This window comes from Colletotrichum gloeosporioides, assembly GCF_011800055.1.
Source record: "Colletotrichum gloeosporioides strain Lc1 chromosome Unknown consensus_82, whole genome shotgun sequence".
Lineage (NCBI taxonomy): Eukaryota > Fungi > Ascomycota > Sordariomycetes > Glomerellales > Glomerellaceae > Colletotrichum > Colletotrichum gloeosporioides.
This window is the reverse complement of record NW_025544727.1, coordinates 456,647-474,684: the sequence shown is the minus strand read 5'-3', so window position 1 is coordinate 474,684 and position 18,038 is coordinate 456,647. Positions and strand designations below refer to the sequence as shown.

At 47.1% G+C, this 18,038-nt stretch overlaps 4 protein-coding genes across 4 annotated transcripts; 1 reads left to right on the top strand and 3 right to left on the bottom strand.

Moving 5' to 3' along the window:
* Nucleotides 1-810: 810 nt before the first annotated feature.
* Nucleotides 811-1,752, bottom strand: GCG54_00010116 (uncharacterized protein; the record flags this gene model as incomplete). Its single annotated transcript, XM_045410047.1, has 2 exons — nucleotides 811-1,314; nucleotides 1,375-1,752. 2 exons carry the CDS (start codon nucleotides 1,750-1,752, stop codon nucleotides 811-813), a joined length of 882 nt encoding a protein of 293 aa, XP_045259082.1.
* Nucleotides 1,753-5,735: 3,983 nt separating this feature from the next.
* Nucleotides 5,736-7,401, bottom strand: GCG54_00010115 (uncharacterized protein; the record flags this gene model as incomplete). Its single annotated transcript, XM_045410046.1, has 8 exons — nucleotides 5,736-5,947; nucleotides 6,030-6,109; nucleotides 6,166-6,262; nucleotides 6,332-6,541; nucleotides 6,610-6,717; nucleotides 6,776-6,969; nucleotides 7,023-7,177; nucleotides 7,228-7,401. 8 exons carry the CDS (start codon nucleotides 7,399-7,401, stop codon nucleotides 5,736-5,738), a joined length of 1,230 nt encoding a protein of 409 aa, XP_045259081.1.
* A 6,512-nt stretch (nucleotides 7,402-13,913) lies between these two features.
* Nucleotides 13,914-14,921, top strand: GCG54_00010114 (Retinol dehydrogenase 13; the record flags this gene model as incomplete). The annotated part of the gene is made up of 1 exon (XM_045410045.1): nucleotides 13,914-14,921. One exon carries the CDS (start codon nucleotides 13,914-13,916, stop codon nucleotides 14,919-14,921), a length of 1,008 nt encoding a protein of 335 aa, XP_045259080.1.
* A 648-nt stretch (nucleotides 14,922-15,569) lies between these two features.
* Nucleotides 15,570-17,600, bottom strand: GCG54_00010113 (L-serine dehydratase; the record flags this gene model as incomplete). The annotated part of the gene is made up of 1 exon (XM_045410044.1): nucleotides 15,570-17,600. The coding sequence occupies one exon, from the start codon at nucleotides 17,598-17,600 to the stop codon at nucleotides 15,570-15,572; it is 2,031 nt and encodes a 676-aa protein (XP_045259079.1).
* Between the last annotated feature and the right edge of the window lie 438 nt (nucleotides 17,601-18,038).

Sequence of the window (18,038 nt, the reverse complement as noted above, 5' to 3'; positions counted from 1 at the left end):
AGTGCCGATGGAGGTGAGCATATTTAGGGATGGAACACTTCGTCCACAGCAGATATGTCGTAGCCATCGATGAACATCAAACGAGGCACAACATGGCGTACTCCAGAGGCACATGAAGTCCTCGCCTGTCTGACTATGCGACTGCCCATTGAGTATTGCAACTTCTCTCCTAGAAAAGGTGGGCAAGTACCTGCTGCCGCATGTGACTGCGGACAGAACGGCTCGGAATCGTTCGGTCAGTCAGGTGGCTGCTTTCGAAACCAGTGGGGGGCGCCTTTCACAAGTTGAACAGTTGTTGAGGAAGGCACAACTTCCATGGGAAGGTGCTCGCCTCACCATTCTCATGGCCTCATCGCATCGCAAGAGAAGCGAGCAGGAAGGAGGTGCGCACAGGGAAGCAGGTTGGTCGGGGTGGCAGCCGCGGCGAGGCACATGCACTGTACCCAAGTCAAGCTGGGAAGGAGACAGGTCCGGTGCCTTCCCAGGAAAGAGCTTCTCTCCACTTCCCTATCAGCCATGGAACAGACGAGAACCTGGCCTTGGTGGGAAGGAAGGAGAAATGAGGCGCGAAGGCAGGAACAGGTGGAAGGGAGGGAAACGCGTTTGGGCAGGGCAGGTCACGTCGTGGAGGAAGGAGGGAGACAGAGGCAGGAGCCCGGTGGTCCTGGGTTCGGTGGGTGACTGGCGATGACCCCGCCGATGAGGTGGATTGAGCACAGAATGGCTGCAGGAGGGCTGTGGTAGAGGTTGAATGGAAGTCAGTTGATTGCTTGCTGGCTGTGAATCGAAATAGGAATGCACTTCTCTAGTCTAGACCGGGTCATCCTCGTAGGGAGGCGGCGGCGGCAACGGCTCTCCAACCAAGCTCTCCACGGCCTCCCTCCTCTTCTCGTCCTCCATTCTCGCAGCCCAGAGTGCCGCGCCCGCCGACGTGGTGAGCAGGAAGAAAAAGGACAGCACTGGGACAAGCTCAAGAAGCATGGCAACCGTGCCGAACCACACATACTCCCATGTCCTCGATGATATCTCCCTCTTGGACTCCTTCTTGCTCAGACCCCGCAGCTGGAACCATCTGTAGTGGGCAAGCTTACCCAGTCTCGTGCCCGTGATGATGATGAACGCCGGCGTGCCGACCACCGGGATGAAGTTGAGGGGGAGGAAGATGATCAGTTCGATGATTTGCACCATGCTCCAGGGCGTGTAGATGGCAGAGGTCGTTGGCTTGCCAAGCATCTTGACAGCTGTCGGGGCGTCGGGGAAGAGAATTCGGTGGGGGGCAACCAGATCTGTATGGGACTCCTTGATGAGGGTGGCCTACCACGCATCGTTAGTTTTGCTTGATTTTGCCCGTTTTGGCTTGTGGAGAAGACTCACATCGAAGACGTCGACTCGGCATTCGTCGACAAAGAAACCCTCGAAGAGACCCTGGATAATCACCACTCCCTCTCCTAGGACAAGCACCACCGCGTTGACCCATGCGCCCCAGCCGTGGAAGATGGCCAAGAACGCGAATTGCGGCAGGAAGGCGAACGTGAAAAGTATGAAGTATACCAGGAAGGATATGATGGATAGCGGCAGCAATCGGCTCAGGAAGAGCGGGTAGAACTCCTTGTTTCGCAGGAAATACCAGATACCGCGCAGAGGGTACGAGGCGGCGATGCCGGCGCGCGTTAGGTAGCTGACCGGTCGCTCGACGGGGCGAAGAACGACATCGACGCGTGATGACCACGCCGATTGCTGTGATTCTGACATTTTGGTTGCGGCCGTGAGGCTCGAAGGGTGTCGTAGGAGCGACGTTGTCGTCGGTTTAGGGTTCGAAGTTGTTCCTGCAATCGCTTGGACGCGACTCTCGCTGGAAATTGAGTGCGCAAACGGCTGCCTACGTCATCCGACGCGGCGTTCTCTGATTGGACAGCGATGTTGACAACCGCGCAGGGAATGCCCTACTCGATTGGGGAACCCCGCGGTTGCGACGATCACTTGGTGGCCACCAACGCCACGGCCAGCCAACGGACACGGAGCCGAGCTGAAAGGCAGCATTTCCAACCTCGACTTCAGTTTTAATCGAATGATTATCTTTCCAGCGAAGTCGATGCCACTTCTCGCCGCCATTTGGAGTTGGATGGTGTGAGCCAGGGCATCGTCGCATTGCGGTATCCCCAGTGCCGATAGCGAGCGTCGAAATAATAACTTGCTCGACTCTTGAGATCTCTATGGCGATTTCGCTTTTTTTTTTTTTGACATCATTTTTGGTTCCGGGTATTCTCAAAATGCATTTACAAATGTCTCTCTCTCTCACCGCATTTCGAGCCCGCGAGCGAGAAAGCTAATGTCGGTGACGGACCTCACCAAAACGTGGATTTCCTCAATTTACCACAATCGAGATCCATGATCACGTTGCAATGCTTCCACAAATGTGTTCAGACTGTATGTACTACTATGACACGACGCGTCTGGAGTCTTTGAGATCGAGAAGCCCCTCGAAGGAGGTGACATATTGAACGATTGCTTTCTGAGAGTGACCTAGCCTATCTAGATCTGGGACATTGAACGGCTCTGTTCCAGCGATGTCTATGTGCCACGTGGCGGAAATATTTTGACCCGTACACATTTTTATTTTATCTTGTGTTGAACCTTTTGAGAAACTCGTGAGATTGAGCCTGAGATATCTTCCTGCATTCAAGATCGGACTGAATGTTCTCGGAGTCCGAAGTTTGGCGAGAATAGGTCGCATAAAGGTAGTAGATTGTGTCTTTTACTCGATAATGGGTTCCTGGATTTCTTGGGTGCGCGGGCTGCTTGTCCGACGCAGTTCAGGTAACCAGACAGGACCGCCACAGTATGGCCAACCACAGGCCAGGACAGCGAATGCCGATGAGATAAATGAAAGCGTAGGCCTCGGGGGTGCGTTGAAAGGTAGGCAACCTTGTGGTAGAGCCGGCAAAACGTAGGCCAAAGATGAGCAAAATGCCAATGAAAAGAAGCTCCACAAAGTAGATGCCACACGAGGATCTTGATATGCAGTCTTTGTTGTTGGGTTTTATCCATAATAGTTCCGGGATGTGTGACGTGGTTACTATCCGTCGCAGGAGAGCTAGAATTATTTGTGAAGGAAAATGTGAGATTATAATGCGAACGAAAAAGGTGTTGAGAAACCCCCACAAGGAAGTGAGACGTCGCCACAAGATGCGTCGCCATAATAATTCCAAGTCACCGATGCGACACATCAGCTCACCGGTGGTTAAATTAGCCAAAGAATCTACCATCGTGTGGTGATGATATGTTGTTGGAAGAGATCCAAAGATAAAAGGCTAACGGAGTGTCCTTAATTAACGGTGTAAATTGGCTTCAGTAATTGTTAAGCTTCTGATGATTAAACTTTGCCCGGCATTATTTTACACCGGGGCGTGGTTTTGGCTTTTGCCTTTGTGTATACTACATTGAGGCCAGAGTTACCAAGGTCCTCACTATTATACTAGCCAGGCTATTTTGCCACAAGTACGCTTTTGCTGCTATTAAGCGTACCTTATGGGATATGCGCCTTTAGATCTCAATTTGAGATGCTGCTTTTCCCCGGATATATGGAAGACACTGGTTTGCTGGCTTACGTATTCTAATTTGTCAGTTGTCCTGGGATGGGACACTTCGCTGCCAGCGCCTCCACGAAGGCAAGTAAATTGACAACGCAAATAACCTAACCAAGCAAAGTGAGGCCATCGCCACTCCCCAATCAATCAATCCGACACCCCTCAATTAAATTAAAATATTTGATGTCTTATACTCTAGCTAATAGGAAGCCTTATATAGGCTATCGCCCCACTTATAGGTATACCTAGCCTATAGGTATACGTGAGGGCATACGTGAGGGGCCCCCTTAGGGGGGGGGCTTAAGGGTCCCTCTAAAGAGCCCTCTAAGGGGCCTTCTGAGGGACCCTCTTAGAGGGGCCTTCTAAGGGGCCTTCTAAGGGGCCCCTCTGGGGGCTTACAAGAGGGCTTATAAGGCTATAGATATCCTCAAAATTACCCGATTAGGTAGTCTATATAACGTCATTTTATATAGTGATTGATTTGTTTTATTTGCAAGTTAGCTAAGTAATCAAAAACACCAAAAAAAAGAGCCAAGTTAACAAGTATGGAGGTCAAAATTGCTTTGATTGCCCTTGTGGAGGCGCTGTTCGCTGCTAGCTGCCCGTTGCGGGGATCCAGACTGGAATGACACAAGGATACAGATTCTGGGCTAAGCGGTCTACCTCCGAACAGCCCTTGGTCCATCCCCAAGCCGGGATCGTTTCCAGGATTTAGAGACACGGCTGCGAGAAATCACCACAGAGCTGGCGAAAAGCCGCCCAATCTGAAGTAGCGCTTATCGCTTTCAAAATTCAAACACTTCTATGTACCCTGCTGGCTCTTTCTTGAAACCTCAAATAGACAGTTGGCAAGAAAGAGATGAATATTTGGCCGTCCACGAAAATGGCCCTCACGTGAACTACAAAGGTGTGAGCCAGGTTGTCCAGGTACGCATCGGAGGTAATCAAAAACAACAAATGTAAAAATGGAGTCACGCATTACTTTGAAGGCTTTTGCTAGTTTCATCCACTTCTCTTCATACATCGAGTTATACGTTCGAAGCACTTTCTTCCAGCATTTACCTCGAACACCTCAAACGTTCAGAAACAATGATGGGACAAGTTGATATACTGACACTTGGTTGGATCTTTCGTCAGTTAGCTTGGATATCATATTTCCTGGTTCTTTTGATGCCTCACCGATTTGAAGGTTTGTATGAGTCCCACGGCTACATTATCCTCTCTGTCGGCGTGTCGATTTCGGAGTACATTTACCGCGAGCTCATTGACTTCGACTTTCGCACCATGGTAGGCCCACCCACAGCAACGCCCGTGTGCCGAAGCTCTCAGGCATATGTGTCGCCGAAACAGAGGTTGGACGTATTTGAACACGCCTGGCTACAATTTAGAACATTCGGCAAACTCCAGAGTTTCAGACGCGATGACATAATCATCGAGGACGTCTACATTATCAACCCGGCCTTGATGACCAAGGAGGAATTCGACGACCATCTCCAGCGTGTATGCGACCTGCTACAACAACCAGATGCTCGAGGCTCTATGACACAAGAAATCGCATTATCGCTTGAAGACAATCCGAATCAGTTTGTACCGACATATCATGGGCTTTTCGACCCTGCAACCATTCTGGCAATTTCACGTTTCAAAGAAGTCGAGCATATTCGATACATGCAATACACGGGTGAAGAGTTGCGTGTAGATGCCAAGAAGAAGTAGGATATAGTAAGAACACCACACATTGCTGCATATCTCGTGTAGGCTACGGGCTTCTTCTTAGCAACGCGATAGCAGACATGGCGGGATCGGGACGAATGGCAGTAGTTTGACTCTTCAAATAGCACCTTCAACACCTTCACTGTCAAAAATTGGAGTCACTGAGACAACTTTTTTCAATTTCAACCGTCAAGCGTTTTTGACGGCTGCAAAGACGCCTGTGTCAACCGAGTACACCAGGAGGAACCTCATTAGAAACTCTGATAGAGAATGCCATACAACCGTTTGCTGATTGCATTTCTTCTCTCACTCTGTTTATCCCAACAACATACTGCCATTGGATTTTCCTTAATTCTGCCACGCGTATTCAGCATCGCAGCCTTCGATTTTCAAAACTGTGGAACCGTAAAATCGTGTCAATCAAAGTTAGACCATCTAGAAATACAACGGGGCACCCGAAGCCGCAAGTGTAGCGTAGAACAGATTCGTCTTGCCCATGATAATCATGCGGCCATCTCCGGCAAACTGGAAGTTCGCAGCGACGATTCCGGTATAGATCTTTCCAAGAAGCTTTCCAGAGGGGTTCCAGACGTGCACGCCGTCGTTGCATCCGGCGTAGACGTTGCCCTTGGAGTCCGTGTGAATACCTGTGAGTTTTGGGTTAGGCGGAGTTCCCATGCGCTGACTTCCGCTGTTGACGGCTTTGGTGCTGGATTCAAAGGGACTTACCATCGGGGACACGAGCGTGGACGTAGGCGAAGGTCTTTTGGTTCTCGAAGGTTCCGTCCTCCTTGACGTCGAACCGGTAGCTGCGATATGGGCATGAGTCGATGAGATGCGGGCAGCAGGAATCATGATGACTTACATGGATGCGGGCTGAGTCAGGTTCATGCCGAAGAGAGCGCGGCTAATACCAGTGTCCGTGACGTAGGCGTAGTCGCCTTCGGGAGAAAAGGTGAGACCTTTATACAAGAAGTCAGACATCATGCGCGTTCATCAAAAGGTGTCATTAATTAGTGGAAGAAGCTCACCGTTGGGTAGAACGAAATCATCGGCCACAACGGTAAGAGCACCAGTGGTAGGGTTCAGACGGTAAACCTGGTTCCGCATGCCAGGCTCAGGGCGGAAATATTGGTAGTAACCGTACAGGGTGTCAGTGAAGTAGATGTCCTTATTCTTGGGGTTGACGGCCACATCGTTAAGAGAGTTGAACTGTCTGCCGAAGAAGTTGTTGACGAGCACTAGAAGAACGATGCTCAGTTGAGCTCCGTCACTGAGGCTGATTGGATGCGTGACGTTGATCACATACAGGTCGTGTTGTACGGCTCAAGGGGGTTCATGAGATATAAAGCAGAGGGGATGCGGTCTCCCTGCCCCTCGCCGGCGAAGATGATGTTGCCGTTGTAGTTAGTTCCGCCTACGTTGCATTAGTCTCTGACGCGCGCAGCTGTGATGAATCGATGTGGAAGAGTTACCGTTCGGGTTGATGACCTGAGGGTTGGAAGGAACAACGTGAACTGTAACCTCCTCCGTGCGGAGAGTGCCGTTTCTCAAAGCCTCGGCATCCGTAAGGGAGATCTTCTGAACGATGGAGGACTTGTTCAGACCAGTTCCAGCATCGGGAGAGCCGGCGTTCTGGACGAAGAACACCTCTTCCGTGGGAGGATACCTGCACTCATCAGTCTCGGGCTCGTCCTATGAAGAATCGAGCTCTGAACCCACCATGTGACAGCTTCATGGAAGATGGGGTCAACTTCAGAAGTGGCAATCAGAGTCAGCGAGGGGTTAGTGCCGATAATATCGTAGAACTCCTCATCGTAGACGTGGAATGGCTTCGCCTTGAGAGACTCCGGGGTGACGCCAGGCCACAAGAACGTCTGATCATGCGTTAGTCTCGGATTGATCCACATAGCGCATCAAGGCTCACAGTAGTCGCATTGGCCTCAGAAGGAGGAAGAACCTCCTCCAAGACGTTGAAGCTCTTTTGGTCGATGATCTGAGCAGCCTCTGGTAAGGTCCTGTTTGACTGCGCACGAACACCCGAGAGAAGGCCAAGACCGTTGAGCAGGGCAAGGCAGGATGCAAGTCTAGAGGAAGCCATGTTGTTGACGACTTCTTGGCCGGGCTGTGAGCGTAACCTCTCGGGGCCGGAAGTCTTGGCTAGATCGATCCGACCTGGGAGCTTTTATAACCGGCTGCCAAGATGACGAGCTCCGCGAGCCCGCAATGCCGAGCCTTCCCAGCCATCACGACCGGGGCCTGAGGGGTACAGGGCGGACATCTCGCTTGACTGTCGATCTCTCGACCAAGCATCCGGACGAAGACCGGAGCAGGGAACATGGTCAGTCAACTACTGAAGCCGATGGGCCGAGCGGCAGTTGTCCGATCACCTTTCGAGGCTATTACGTGTGTGCCTGGGAGTGCATATCCGCTTCTCAACGGGCTAGAGCAGGGGTTTGGCCGATGTCACATGACGCAATGTGGGTGGAAAGAGGAAGACGCAGGACGCAGCATGCAGAAGGGATTTTGAATGCGGGGTGCGGGGTCTGGGGAAGAACGCCAAGTTCACCAGACATCGATGATGTTTCCCTTCTCTTTGCGATTCACAAAACCAATAGTTACTGCTGACATTTCGGACTGAGATAGTTTTCTCCAAGTATCCAGCTGGACAGAAAAAGGAGTCCAGGAAAAAGACTCAGATCCCACCTTGCTGGGTTGCCAAGCCCAGCTAACCTCAAAAGCCTCAGTTGTATCCAAGCGGGCATCAATAGCGGAGCGCAGCACCAATTGACAAGCGGGGGGAGACCCAACGCCAAGACGTCAAATCCAGCGGTGTCGCTCGTAATTCCGAACAACTGAAGCAAAACAACACCAAGATCTTCACAAATCGAACGTGGCTGGACTCGAAAGTTAGAAGATAAAGATCGCAGGTTGTTTCTCTTGAAATCATTTCCCGGACACTGTGGGCAGGAGATCGATTGGAACGCCAAGTCTCAATGGCTATCTTCCAAGATCAGCTTGGTGTCGAAGCTGTTTTCCACCTAACCCCTGTCACAAGCTCGCAGCTCCCCCAACTGCCCTGCATCAAGCCCATGACCGGATATGATCAGCGGTATCCGTTGGGGAAGGGCTTGAGCGGATAAGCTGGACGAGTCGGAAAATTGCTACAATTGAGGTGACATTGGTCCATAAACCTCGGCTTCGGCCTTGGAGCTGTACGTTTCGGTGTGGTCTGTCACCGTGGGACGCCGACCGGTCATAGCAGCTACTTAGCATACACCCTAGTCAGTCTTTGTACTGCCAAGACAGGGCTGAATGGTTGTATCTGCATCACATCTCAACAGCAGAAGTCAACTTCGTCATGCTTCAAGTACATCCTAAAGCGGGCTTAGTCGAGCTTACCTCGGCATTGCCAGTTATCTCATGGCGTGGCCTGGGTCATCACCAAGCGGTAGGTGGTTAAAGATCTCTATGATTTATAAAAAAAACACCACAGCCGACACATTATGAGTCTAACGTCTTTAGTGTACAATTTGGCGTTCAAACAACACGGTTTACCCAAACGTCTTCAGTTTCCAACAAGTAAATCCTCTGAGGTGCTTATAGACCCTGATAATAGGGCAATTAGCAGCGTCTCCGCAAGTGCAATCAGATTAGTAAACTATTTAAGTTAACTAGTTAAAGTGAGGCTATCTCTATCCCTTAAGTAGTTAATTCGACCCCCTCTAATTAAATTAACTAACTTAATATCTTATAATCTAGCTAATAGGAGGCTATAGATTAATTAGAGCCCTATTTATTTAAATATACCTAGCTACTAAAATATACTATTATTACTAACCTCTTAATTACTATATATTCTAATAAGGTTTTTTAGAATACTTTTATAATACTAGTTAGTAGCTAATCTTTTTTAAAATTTCTAAAGGGATAGAAGTAATTATAGTAAATTAAATAGTATAAGTATTATTAAGATTAGATATTATTTATAAAAGATATTTAGTATCTTATCTTATTCTTATTATTTATATATATTATTACTTTTATTATCTTTAAACTAAAGATATTTACTACTATTACTACTTTATTATTAATTACTAATATATATATTATTTTAAGTACTTTATATTTTTAAATCTCTTTATAGATTATAAATACTCTTATTACTACTATCCCTTTAAATCTTATAATTAATAACTTTATATAGATTATTATAAGTAATAAGAGGTATATACTTAAAGTATAGCTATTATAAAAATAAAAATAAGGTTAATCTAGCTAGATTTAAAATTATAGTACCTTTCTTATTAAGGTTATTTAAGGCTATACTAAGAGGTTTTTCTAAAATTATAATTAATATAACTTAAAGGGTAATTTAAAAGTCTTTAGTATTACTATTATATCTACCCCTATAGAGTACTTATTTTAGTATAGTTATTCTAGTTTTCTCTCTATATTAATTATACTTTAATAATACTAAAATACCTATAATATATATAAGATCTCTCTTTACTTAGATAAGAACTTTAATAGTATTACTCCTCTATTATTAGTATATATATTAACCCTTTTATTACTAAAGAGGTTTTAGTTTAGTAATTTAAATATCCTAAAAATTAAAATAATAACTTTATATAATCTCTATATAGTTACTATTATCTCTACTAATCTCTCCTTCTCTTATTTTAAGAATACTTACTTCTAATAAGTACTATAGTACTATAATATAGAGATTACTAATAAGGTATTATAGGGGTATATATTTATTTATAACTATCTAGATAATATCTACTAATATAGAGAGGGGTTATTAATAATAGAACTTCACTTAGTAGCTTTAAAAATCTATTTATTATTTAATCTATAATTATTTCTAAATATTTATACTTTTATAGCTATTACTTATTATTTTATTAATAAATATAAAGCTTTATAATCCTATTTTCTAGTTTTTTATTAATATTATAGTAATTATAATAGTATTACCCTCTTAGAGACCTTTATTAATATTATTAATTAGTATTAGATTTAGGATTAAATTAAGGTAGTAATTTCTAATAATATTATAACTAATAATAGCTATCTTTAGGCTTTCTATTAAAACCTTAACCTAAAGATAATAAAGATAGATATAAAGGCTTAATATATATAGTATTATAGCTATATCCTTAATTTTATAACCTAAGTATTCCTCTTTAGTACTAATAAAAGGACTTTTAAAACTAAATTAGATTACTATTAGTTAATAGATTAATATAAGGAGGATCTTAAGCTTTAGTAGAAGATTAGCCTTATTAACTAGCTTTATAATATTATTAAGTTTATTTAGTTATTACTATAACACTATAAATAGTACTAGAAGGTTTTAGTAGATATTAATAGAGACTTTAGGGATTTTTAGATCTTCTTAGAGTTATATTAAGAGGCTTTTCTTATCCTAAATAATAATACCTAATAAAATAATATATATCTTATAATTTAGAGAGCTATAAAGAAGAAAATAGAGATCTAAAGTTTTATATTATTAAGTAATAATAATATAGATATTAAATAATATATTTTAGAAGTAGACCTTCTCTCTCTAGATAACTAGAAAGTACTAGTTAAAATAGGTATAATTTTAAAGTTTTTTTACTATTAAATAAAGAGATATAAGGGATAAGGTATTAGTAATAGTTATAGTTAACTTTAAGAGGTTATAATAAGTACTAAATATCTTCTTTTTTATCTACTAAACTAGAAGATATATTATAAAGCTATAATCTCTCTATTTACTAATAATAATCTTAAGGATTATTTATAGTAGTTATAGTTATATTTAAGCTAAAGTTATTATTACTAATTTTATATATAAGCCCTCCTTACCTATATTTATAAAGATTAGGTATTACTAGTTTTATAATTAGTTTTATAATTTAATTTACTTAATAAGAGATAGTAGGTCTTCCTCTATAATAGTATTAAATAAACTTAGTAGAAGTTATAAGAGTATTATAAATTAATAAGAGATTTACTACTCTTTTTTATAGTAATTATTCTATATCTATTATTTAGTATATTATATTTATATAATACCTAATAAGAAGATTACTAAAAAGAATAAGTTAATAATACTCTAAATAGCTTTATAAATTACTTTAATAAGTAGTATTATAAAGAATAGCTAGAGGATATACTAGTTAAACTAAAAGTAATACTAATATAGTATCCTATTAATCCTAAAGTTTAAAGTAATAATAATATTTACTTCTAATAATAGGTTAATAGCTAGTATTATTAAATACTACTTTAAGTTAATAAACTTAATATCTTCCTCTAGAGGCCTCTAGAAACTATTAATAACTTTATTATATAGTAGCTATAGTAGTTAGAGATATTCTTAGTACTCTACTAACTTACTATTAATATTTTTATTATACTAATAATATCTACTAACTATAAGAGGGCTTTTAGCTAGGCTAAGTTAACTCTTACTTTATAGAAGCTTATAATAAGCCTTAATATTATAGAGAATCTCTAACTAGTAAAGAACTAGCTAAAGAGGGGGGTTATATTACTTAGTAATAACTTTAGGTTATTAGGATTATTATGAATTTTTTTATATAGCTATAATATATTTTTATATAGTAATTGATTTATTTTAATTATAATTAGTCTAATTAATTAAAAATACTAAAAAAAGTAGCTAATTCAGTAAGTTAGGGGGTTAAAATTGACTTGATTGCACTTGCGGAGACGCTGGCAATTAGCTCTTCACCTCTTATAAGCCTCCAGTTGTTACTGATCTCGACGATCTCGTCACAACCCTCAACGGCCCACGACCACTTCTTGAGAAAGCCAGGGGTTGCCTCCCAGTTCCGCTTATCATGCGCCTCGCCCCAGACAACGAAGCCATTCCTTCCGGCTGATGGATCATCTGCAGATTCCTCTATGACCAAAGGACAACTTGATGATGATAAGCTACCACCGGCCTCACGGCGCCTAGCCGCAGCTGCGCGAATCACTGACCCCAGGAGATCCCGAAGAAATTCGTTGTGATCGAAGCAGGCCTCCCAGCGAATGAGATTATCCCGCACCCGCGCAAATGGGATCACATTGATCCAAAAGCTGTGAGTGTCTGTTGCCTGAACCGGAGTTGGGTGGAGAGACTTGGGCATGTTGGGATTGATTTGGTGTATGGTTGATGTGATTGTACAACGCATGTCGCCTTGGTAGATTACCGGTGGGGCGAGCCATCCATCTTTTGGAAGATTCCGAGGAGATGCTATTGCCGTTGTCACATCGAGAAGATTGGCGTTAGATACGAAAGCTCGGAAAACGTTATGCTCAATAAGATGGAACAAGAGATCCGCGTAGAGTGTTGTAGCGAAGGCCTGAGATGAGTCAAGCCTCACCGAGAAAGCGTCACGGTCAGTCTCGTCGAGGGTTATGACCTCAATATCTGATGATTGCTCCCGCGAGGAAATACCCACGTCCGTAGGCTGCCTCGGAGGGGTTCCCAGCTCTTCTAATGAGGCCTTTATCGCCTGATATGGCTGTGCATCACCCTCCAATCGCCAGCGATCAACTCGGAATGGTCGCCGGCTTGGAGTAGCATTGGCAGCGCTTGTTTTGAGACGTTGCCCTGCAGCTACTGGTCAGCGCCGCGATTGTGATCTCGGATGAGTTCTAGAACCCAACTCGAGCATGCAAACAGACTTACTGCGTGCTCTTTGGTTTAACCGGTTCTGTACTCTCTTTCTCTGTTTCCTGTCTTCCGCGGTTTGCGCGCTTCCCGCGGCGGGCTGATTATCAAGCGAACTCATCACTGCGTCGGGGACGACAACAGCAGGGCTAGGCTCTCGCTAGAATCAGAATCTCAGCGCGTCCTTCAGTTTCATCAAAATGTTGATGAAGCTGGCGACATGATGGGGGTCAGCCAAGCCAAAAAGGGGAAAAACGGTCAGCCAGGTTTGTCAGCGACAACGTGACGCGGCGGGCGGAGTGCAGGCCGGAGCCCGGCTCGCCCGAAACGGCAATTAAGGTCAGCCGGTTTGTCAGAACTCCGCTTTGGCAACGTTATCACGAACGGCGACCTGGACCCACCACATCCGCTCTTTAAGCTTTAAACGGCAGTTTAGGTCAGCCATGTTGCTGTGTGAATGTCACTGCCGTCTTGGCATCTGAAGAAGCCCGATGCCAACCCGAGTTCTTCGTTATGCTCGTTGTTTCTAAAAGCTATGTTTTTGCAAGGTGAGAAGTGAAAGACTGGAGACGATAGTGGATTCCCCGGGGATAACGGGCGGACTTTGCGCGATTCATGTAAGAGCACTAGCCCTGAGTATGGTACACTCGAAGGCTTCAACAATCGGACGGTTTGCTAACCAAGAATGAACAGCTCTGTGGGGAAAGAAGTTTGGAACTTGAAGATGTGTATCTTGTGGGGGCTTGGAGGCTTCGTCTCAATACTGCTTCCATCTGGTCGCACCTATAAAGACGGTTCGTAGTCGAACTTTTACCTTGGATTCCTCATCATCATCATCATCAACAGCAATAAGAAGAATCTCATTTTTTCTCCAGCACCCTCATCGACGAATTTCCTAAACCTCGCACAAATCAGTCGAAACTTCAAATATGTCCCGCTACGCTGAAGCCCATGCCGATCCCCAGGGAACGGGCGACGCCCGCCCAACAGCCTTGCAAATCATCAAAGACGAAGGACTGGAACGCAAGCTCGGCGGGAAAGTCTTCGTCATCACGGGAACTTCATCAGGAATCGGCATCGAGACTGTCCGCGCCATCGCGGCCACCGGCGCAAAGCTGTTCCTGACTGCAAGGAACGTAGCCAAGGCGAAGACCGCCCTCGCCGACATCCTTGACCCGTCTCGCATGGAAATCGTTCAGATGGATCAAGGATCTCTGGACTCCGTCCGCGCTGCCGCTGCAGCCATCCTCTCCAAGACCGACAAGGTCAACGTCCTCATCAACAACGCCGGCATCGCGGCCGTTCAAGCTCTCGAGTTCACCAAGGACGGCCACGAGATGCAATTCGGCACCAACCACCTCTCCCACTTCCTCTTTTTCCAGCTCTTGAAGCCGGCTCTTTTGGCGGCATCGACCCCGGAGTTCCCCTCTCGCGTCGTCAACGTTGCTTCCGCCGGCCACAGGTTCAAGGGCATCAACGCGTCTGACAACTACAACTTCCAGAAGGGAGGATACGAGCCGATGATGTCGTACGCTCAGTCCAAGACTGCCAACATCTACATGGCCAACGAGATCGAGCGGCGCTACGGGTCTCGCGGTCTGCACGCGACGAGTCTCCACCCTGGTGTCATTGACACGCCTCTCTCCGTCAACTTCCCCAAAGCGGAGATTGATGCTTTGCTGAACAGCCCGGAGATAAAGAAACAGATGAAGTCCCCGGAACAGGGGGCTGCGACTACGGTGCTAGCTGCCGTTGGCAAGGAATGGGCCGACAAGGGAGGTAGATACCTCACCGACTGCACAGAGGGGGTACCGGAGGTTGAGGGATGCGGCCAGTTTGATACTCAATACCACGCCTCGTGGGCTTATGATGCGGAGAGCGAGGGGAGACTGTGGAAAGATTCGTTGAAGCTTGTCGGCCTCGAGGACAAAGAGTAAAGTTGCGAGAATACGTACACAGGACCTTAGTTGTGGCAAAAGTTTGGCACATTCAGTATCATAGATGAGTCTCAATACACGTCTCTTTCCTTCCAGCTTTTAGGAGCATCCTCAAGAGATGGAGAAATCATGCCGAGCAACACTTGTTAACCACCTGAAATCCACAAGCAGCGGATCCTCTTTCGCTAGCGGCTGTCTCCATCCCGGACTGTTCTTGGTGGACCTCGCAGCACAATTCTGGCATCGTGTTGCCTAATCAGGCATGTGGGCAATCTGGCCGAGCGGTCTAAGGCGCCAGACTCAAGCGTTCGCTTCATTCTCCAAGAGGATAGCATTCTGGTCTCGAAAGAGGCACGAGTTCGAATCTCGTGGTTGTCATCATTCATTTTTGCTCGTCGTTGTTTTGACGGAGATAGGACTTGTCTGTGTGAATCCCCCACTCCAAATGAAGTGAGTGCCAGAACAAGAACCTATGACAGAGCCGGCGGGGAGCAGTGGAAGCTCGATTGTATAATCCAAATCTACCGTTAATTCGTTGAAACCCAGTGTAAAAAAAATCCCAATTCTATGATCCCCGCATTTTGGTTTTGCAAGTTTTCCAAGTCTAACCAGAGCTCTCATTCATCATTGTCCAGATCAAAAGCAAAATCAACAGTCAGGAACACTGACTGGGATGTTGAACGGCACGCTCGTCGCCAAACCACTCAAACTGGTCTCCTTGAATTCGTTTCTCATTCCCTTAGCAGTCAGACGCATCGCGCGGATGGCGTCGTCCAGCCTGACCTTTTGTGTGCCCGTCTCGCTGCTCAGAGCGAGGTTGGCGCTGGAGATGGCCTTGATGGCGCCGAGAGCGTTGCGCTCGATGCACGGCGCCTGCACGAGGCCGCCGATGGGATCGCACGTCAAACCAAGGTTGTGCTCGATGCCGATCTCGGCAGCTTGCTCGATGGCCTCGGGGCTCGCGCCCATGCATGCCGCAAAGGCGCCCGCGGCCATGGAACAGGCCACGCCGACCTCCGCCATGCATCCGCCCTCAGCCGCCGAGATGGTTGCGCCGCGCTTGTAGAGCATGCCGATGGCAGCGGCGGTCAGGAGGAACGTCGGGATATCCCGCTCCGGGTCGTCGCTGATGAACTCGATGGTGTACTTCAGCACGGCGGGGATGATACCGGCGGCGCCGTTGGTGGGCGCCGTGACGATGCGACCGCCCGCTGCGTTAGTCTCATTCACTGCGATGGCGTAGACCGTGAGATAGTCCATCGTGGGGAACGTAGTCCGGCGCGAGGGAGACGGGGTGATGGGGTGGTCGAGGGAGCCCAGCACGCGTGGAGGCGACCTTCGGCCCGGGCCGAGGCCGACGCTCGTCTTGGACTTGCTTTCGCTAATCGTCGCAGGGGTCTTGTTGGATGCCGCCAAACCTGAGGAGCCAATGAACTGGATGTTCTTGCCGTCGCTCTTTTGCTCGTTGGGGTTGGGCGACGTCTGGCCGGCGGTGGAATACAAGCCTCGGGTCAGTCTCCGATAGAGTGCGGGTGCGCGCCGATGGAGCTTCAGGGACCCCGGCAGTTTGGTGTCGAGCGGCGCCTGCACGCTCTCCAAGATGCTGGTGTCCATCACCTGCCAGATCTTGAAGAGCTTGTGGTAGATTTCCTCATCCGTGTAGCCGTGGCTCTTTTCATTTTCGTAGACGAGCTGGGCAATTGTGAGGTTGTGCTTGCGACACAGCGAGAGCAGGCTGGTTGCGTCTCGGAACGGGTACCGAGGGCCCTGGCTGCCCGACTCGCTCGTATTCTCGGGGTTTTCTGAGATGTTGACACCATTTCCCTCAGATGCAACCGGTGAAAGGCTGTCTGATGAGTTCCCCAGGAGAGCCGTGTCGTCTGTTACTTCGGGCCTGACTTCGGCGCCCGTCCGACGGTCTCCCGCGGCATCGGATCGTCTGATCTCCTTGTAGAAGAGATTCTCTGCCAGATCGACCGGATGTCTACCAGCAGTATCCTCTGATGACGGGTCGGGCGAGTCCACGCGGGCGACGGACGATGAGGACGAGGATGAGACGTCAGGATTGATCGACAAGGCGCCGTTAACAACGAAGCCACCACCAACACTGAACATGTCATTGGTCGCCAGGACGTAGCCATCTGCATCGAAGACTGTGAAGCGCATGCCGTTGCTGTGCATTGGCAGCTTGCGGCCCCATTCCCAGACGAAGTCACGCTCGTAGTCGAAGTCAACCTCCTTACCCTTGCCGTCTGCCAGTCCGTGCCCTAGGAATAACTTCTTCGTGTTCTTGATCTCAGTGAACCTCTCCGGAACGTAGGCCGTGTCGACCGTCTCTACGTCCGCGCTCTCAAGACCGAGCAAGAGGGCAGAGGGTGTCATGTGGCCCTCGCCAGTGAGCGCCAGACTGCCATAAATGGAAACCCGAATCTTGTTGACCTTGCTCAAGAGATTCGCCTCTGCCAAATCAGCAACGAAAATGTTGCCAGCACGCATCGGACCGACGGTGTGAGAAGATGACGGGCCGATGCCGATAGAGAACAGGTCAAAGGTTGAGATGACGGCATGCTCGTGGTCGGCCTCGCTGTAACTCCCCGTCTCCTCCTCATCTTCGGCAGCATTGCGCCTCCGAGCTGTGCTGCTCAGGAATCGCTGCGACTGAATGCCCAAGCATCCCATAGACCGGATTGGCCTCGCCGCATGTCGTGATATCTTTGTGTTGAGAGTCGAGGGAGCTCGGCAGCCAGCGATGAAAGTGCTCTGTCCAGCCCGCGTTAAAGCGCGTTGAGCCGGCGCCCCACGTAGCAGGGCGAGCTGCCGGATCGATGAACAGCTCATCGCTCTCCCAAGAATCAACAACGGCGGACGGAAGGGTATCAATGGCGGGCTGTTTTTATGTATGGAAGAAGACACGAAGAGCTGATGAACAAAGAAAGAACTTTATTGTGACAGAAGGCGGTCTGGGGTACGCCCGGGAGATAAGAGCAGAGCTCTCCCTGGATCTGTGCTGGATCTGGGGTAAGACAAGCAATCAGCCCCAGAAATCCTGAATCTGACCAATCATGCCGCCGGAATTGGTCAACCCTTGTGAGGTGTGCTTGATATGGATGGCTGATA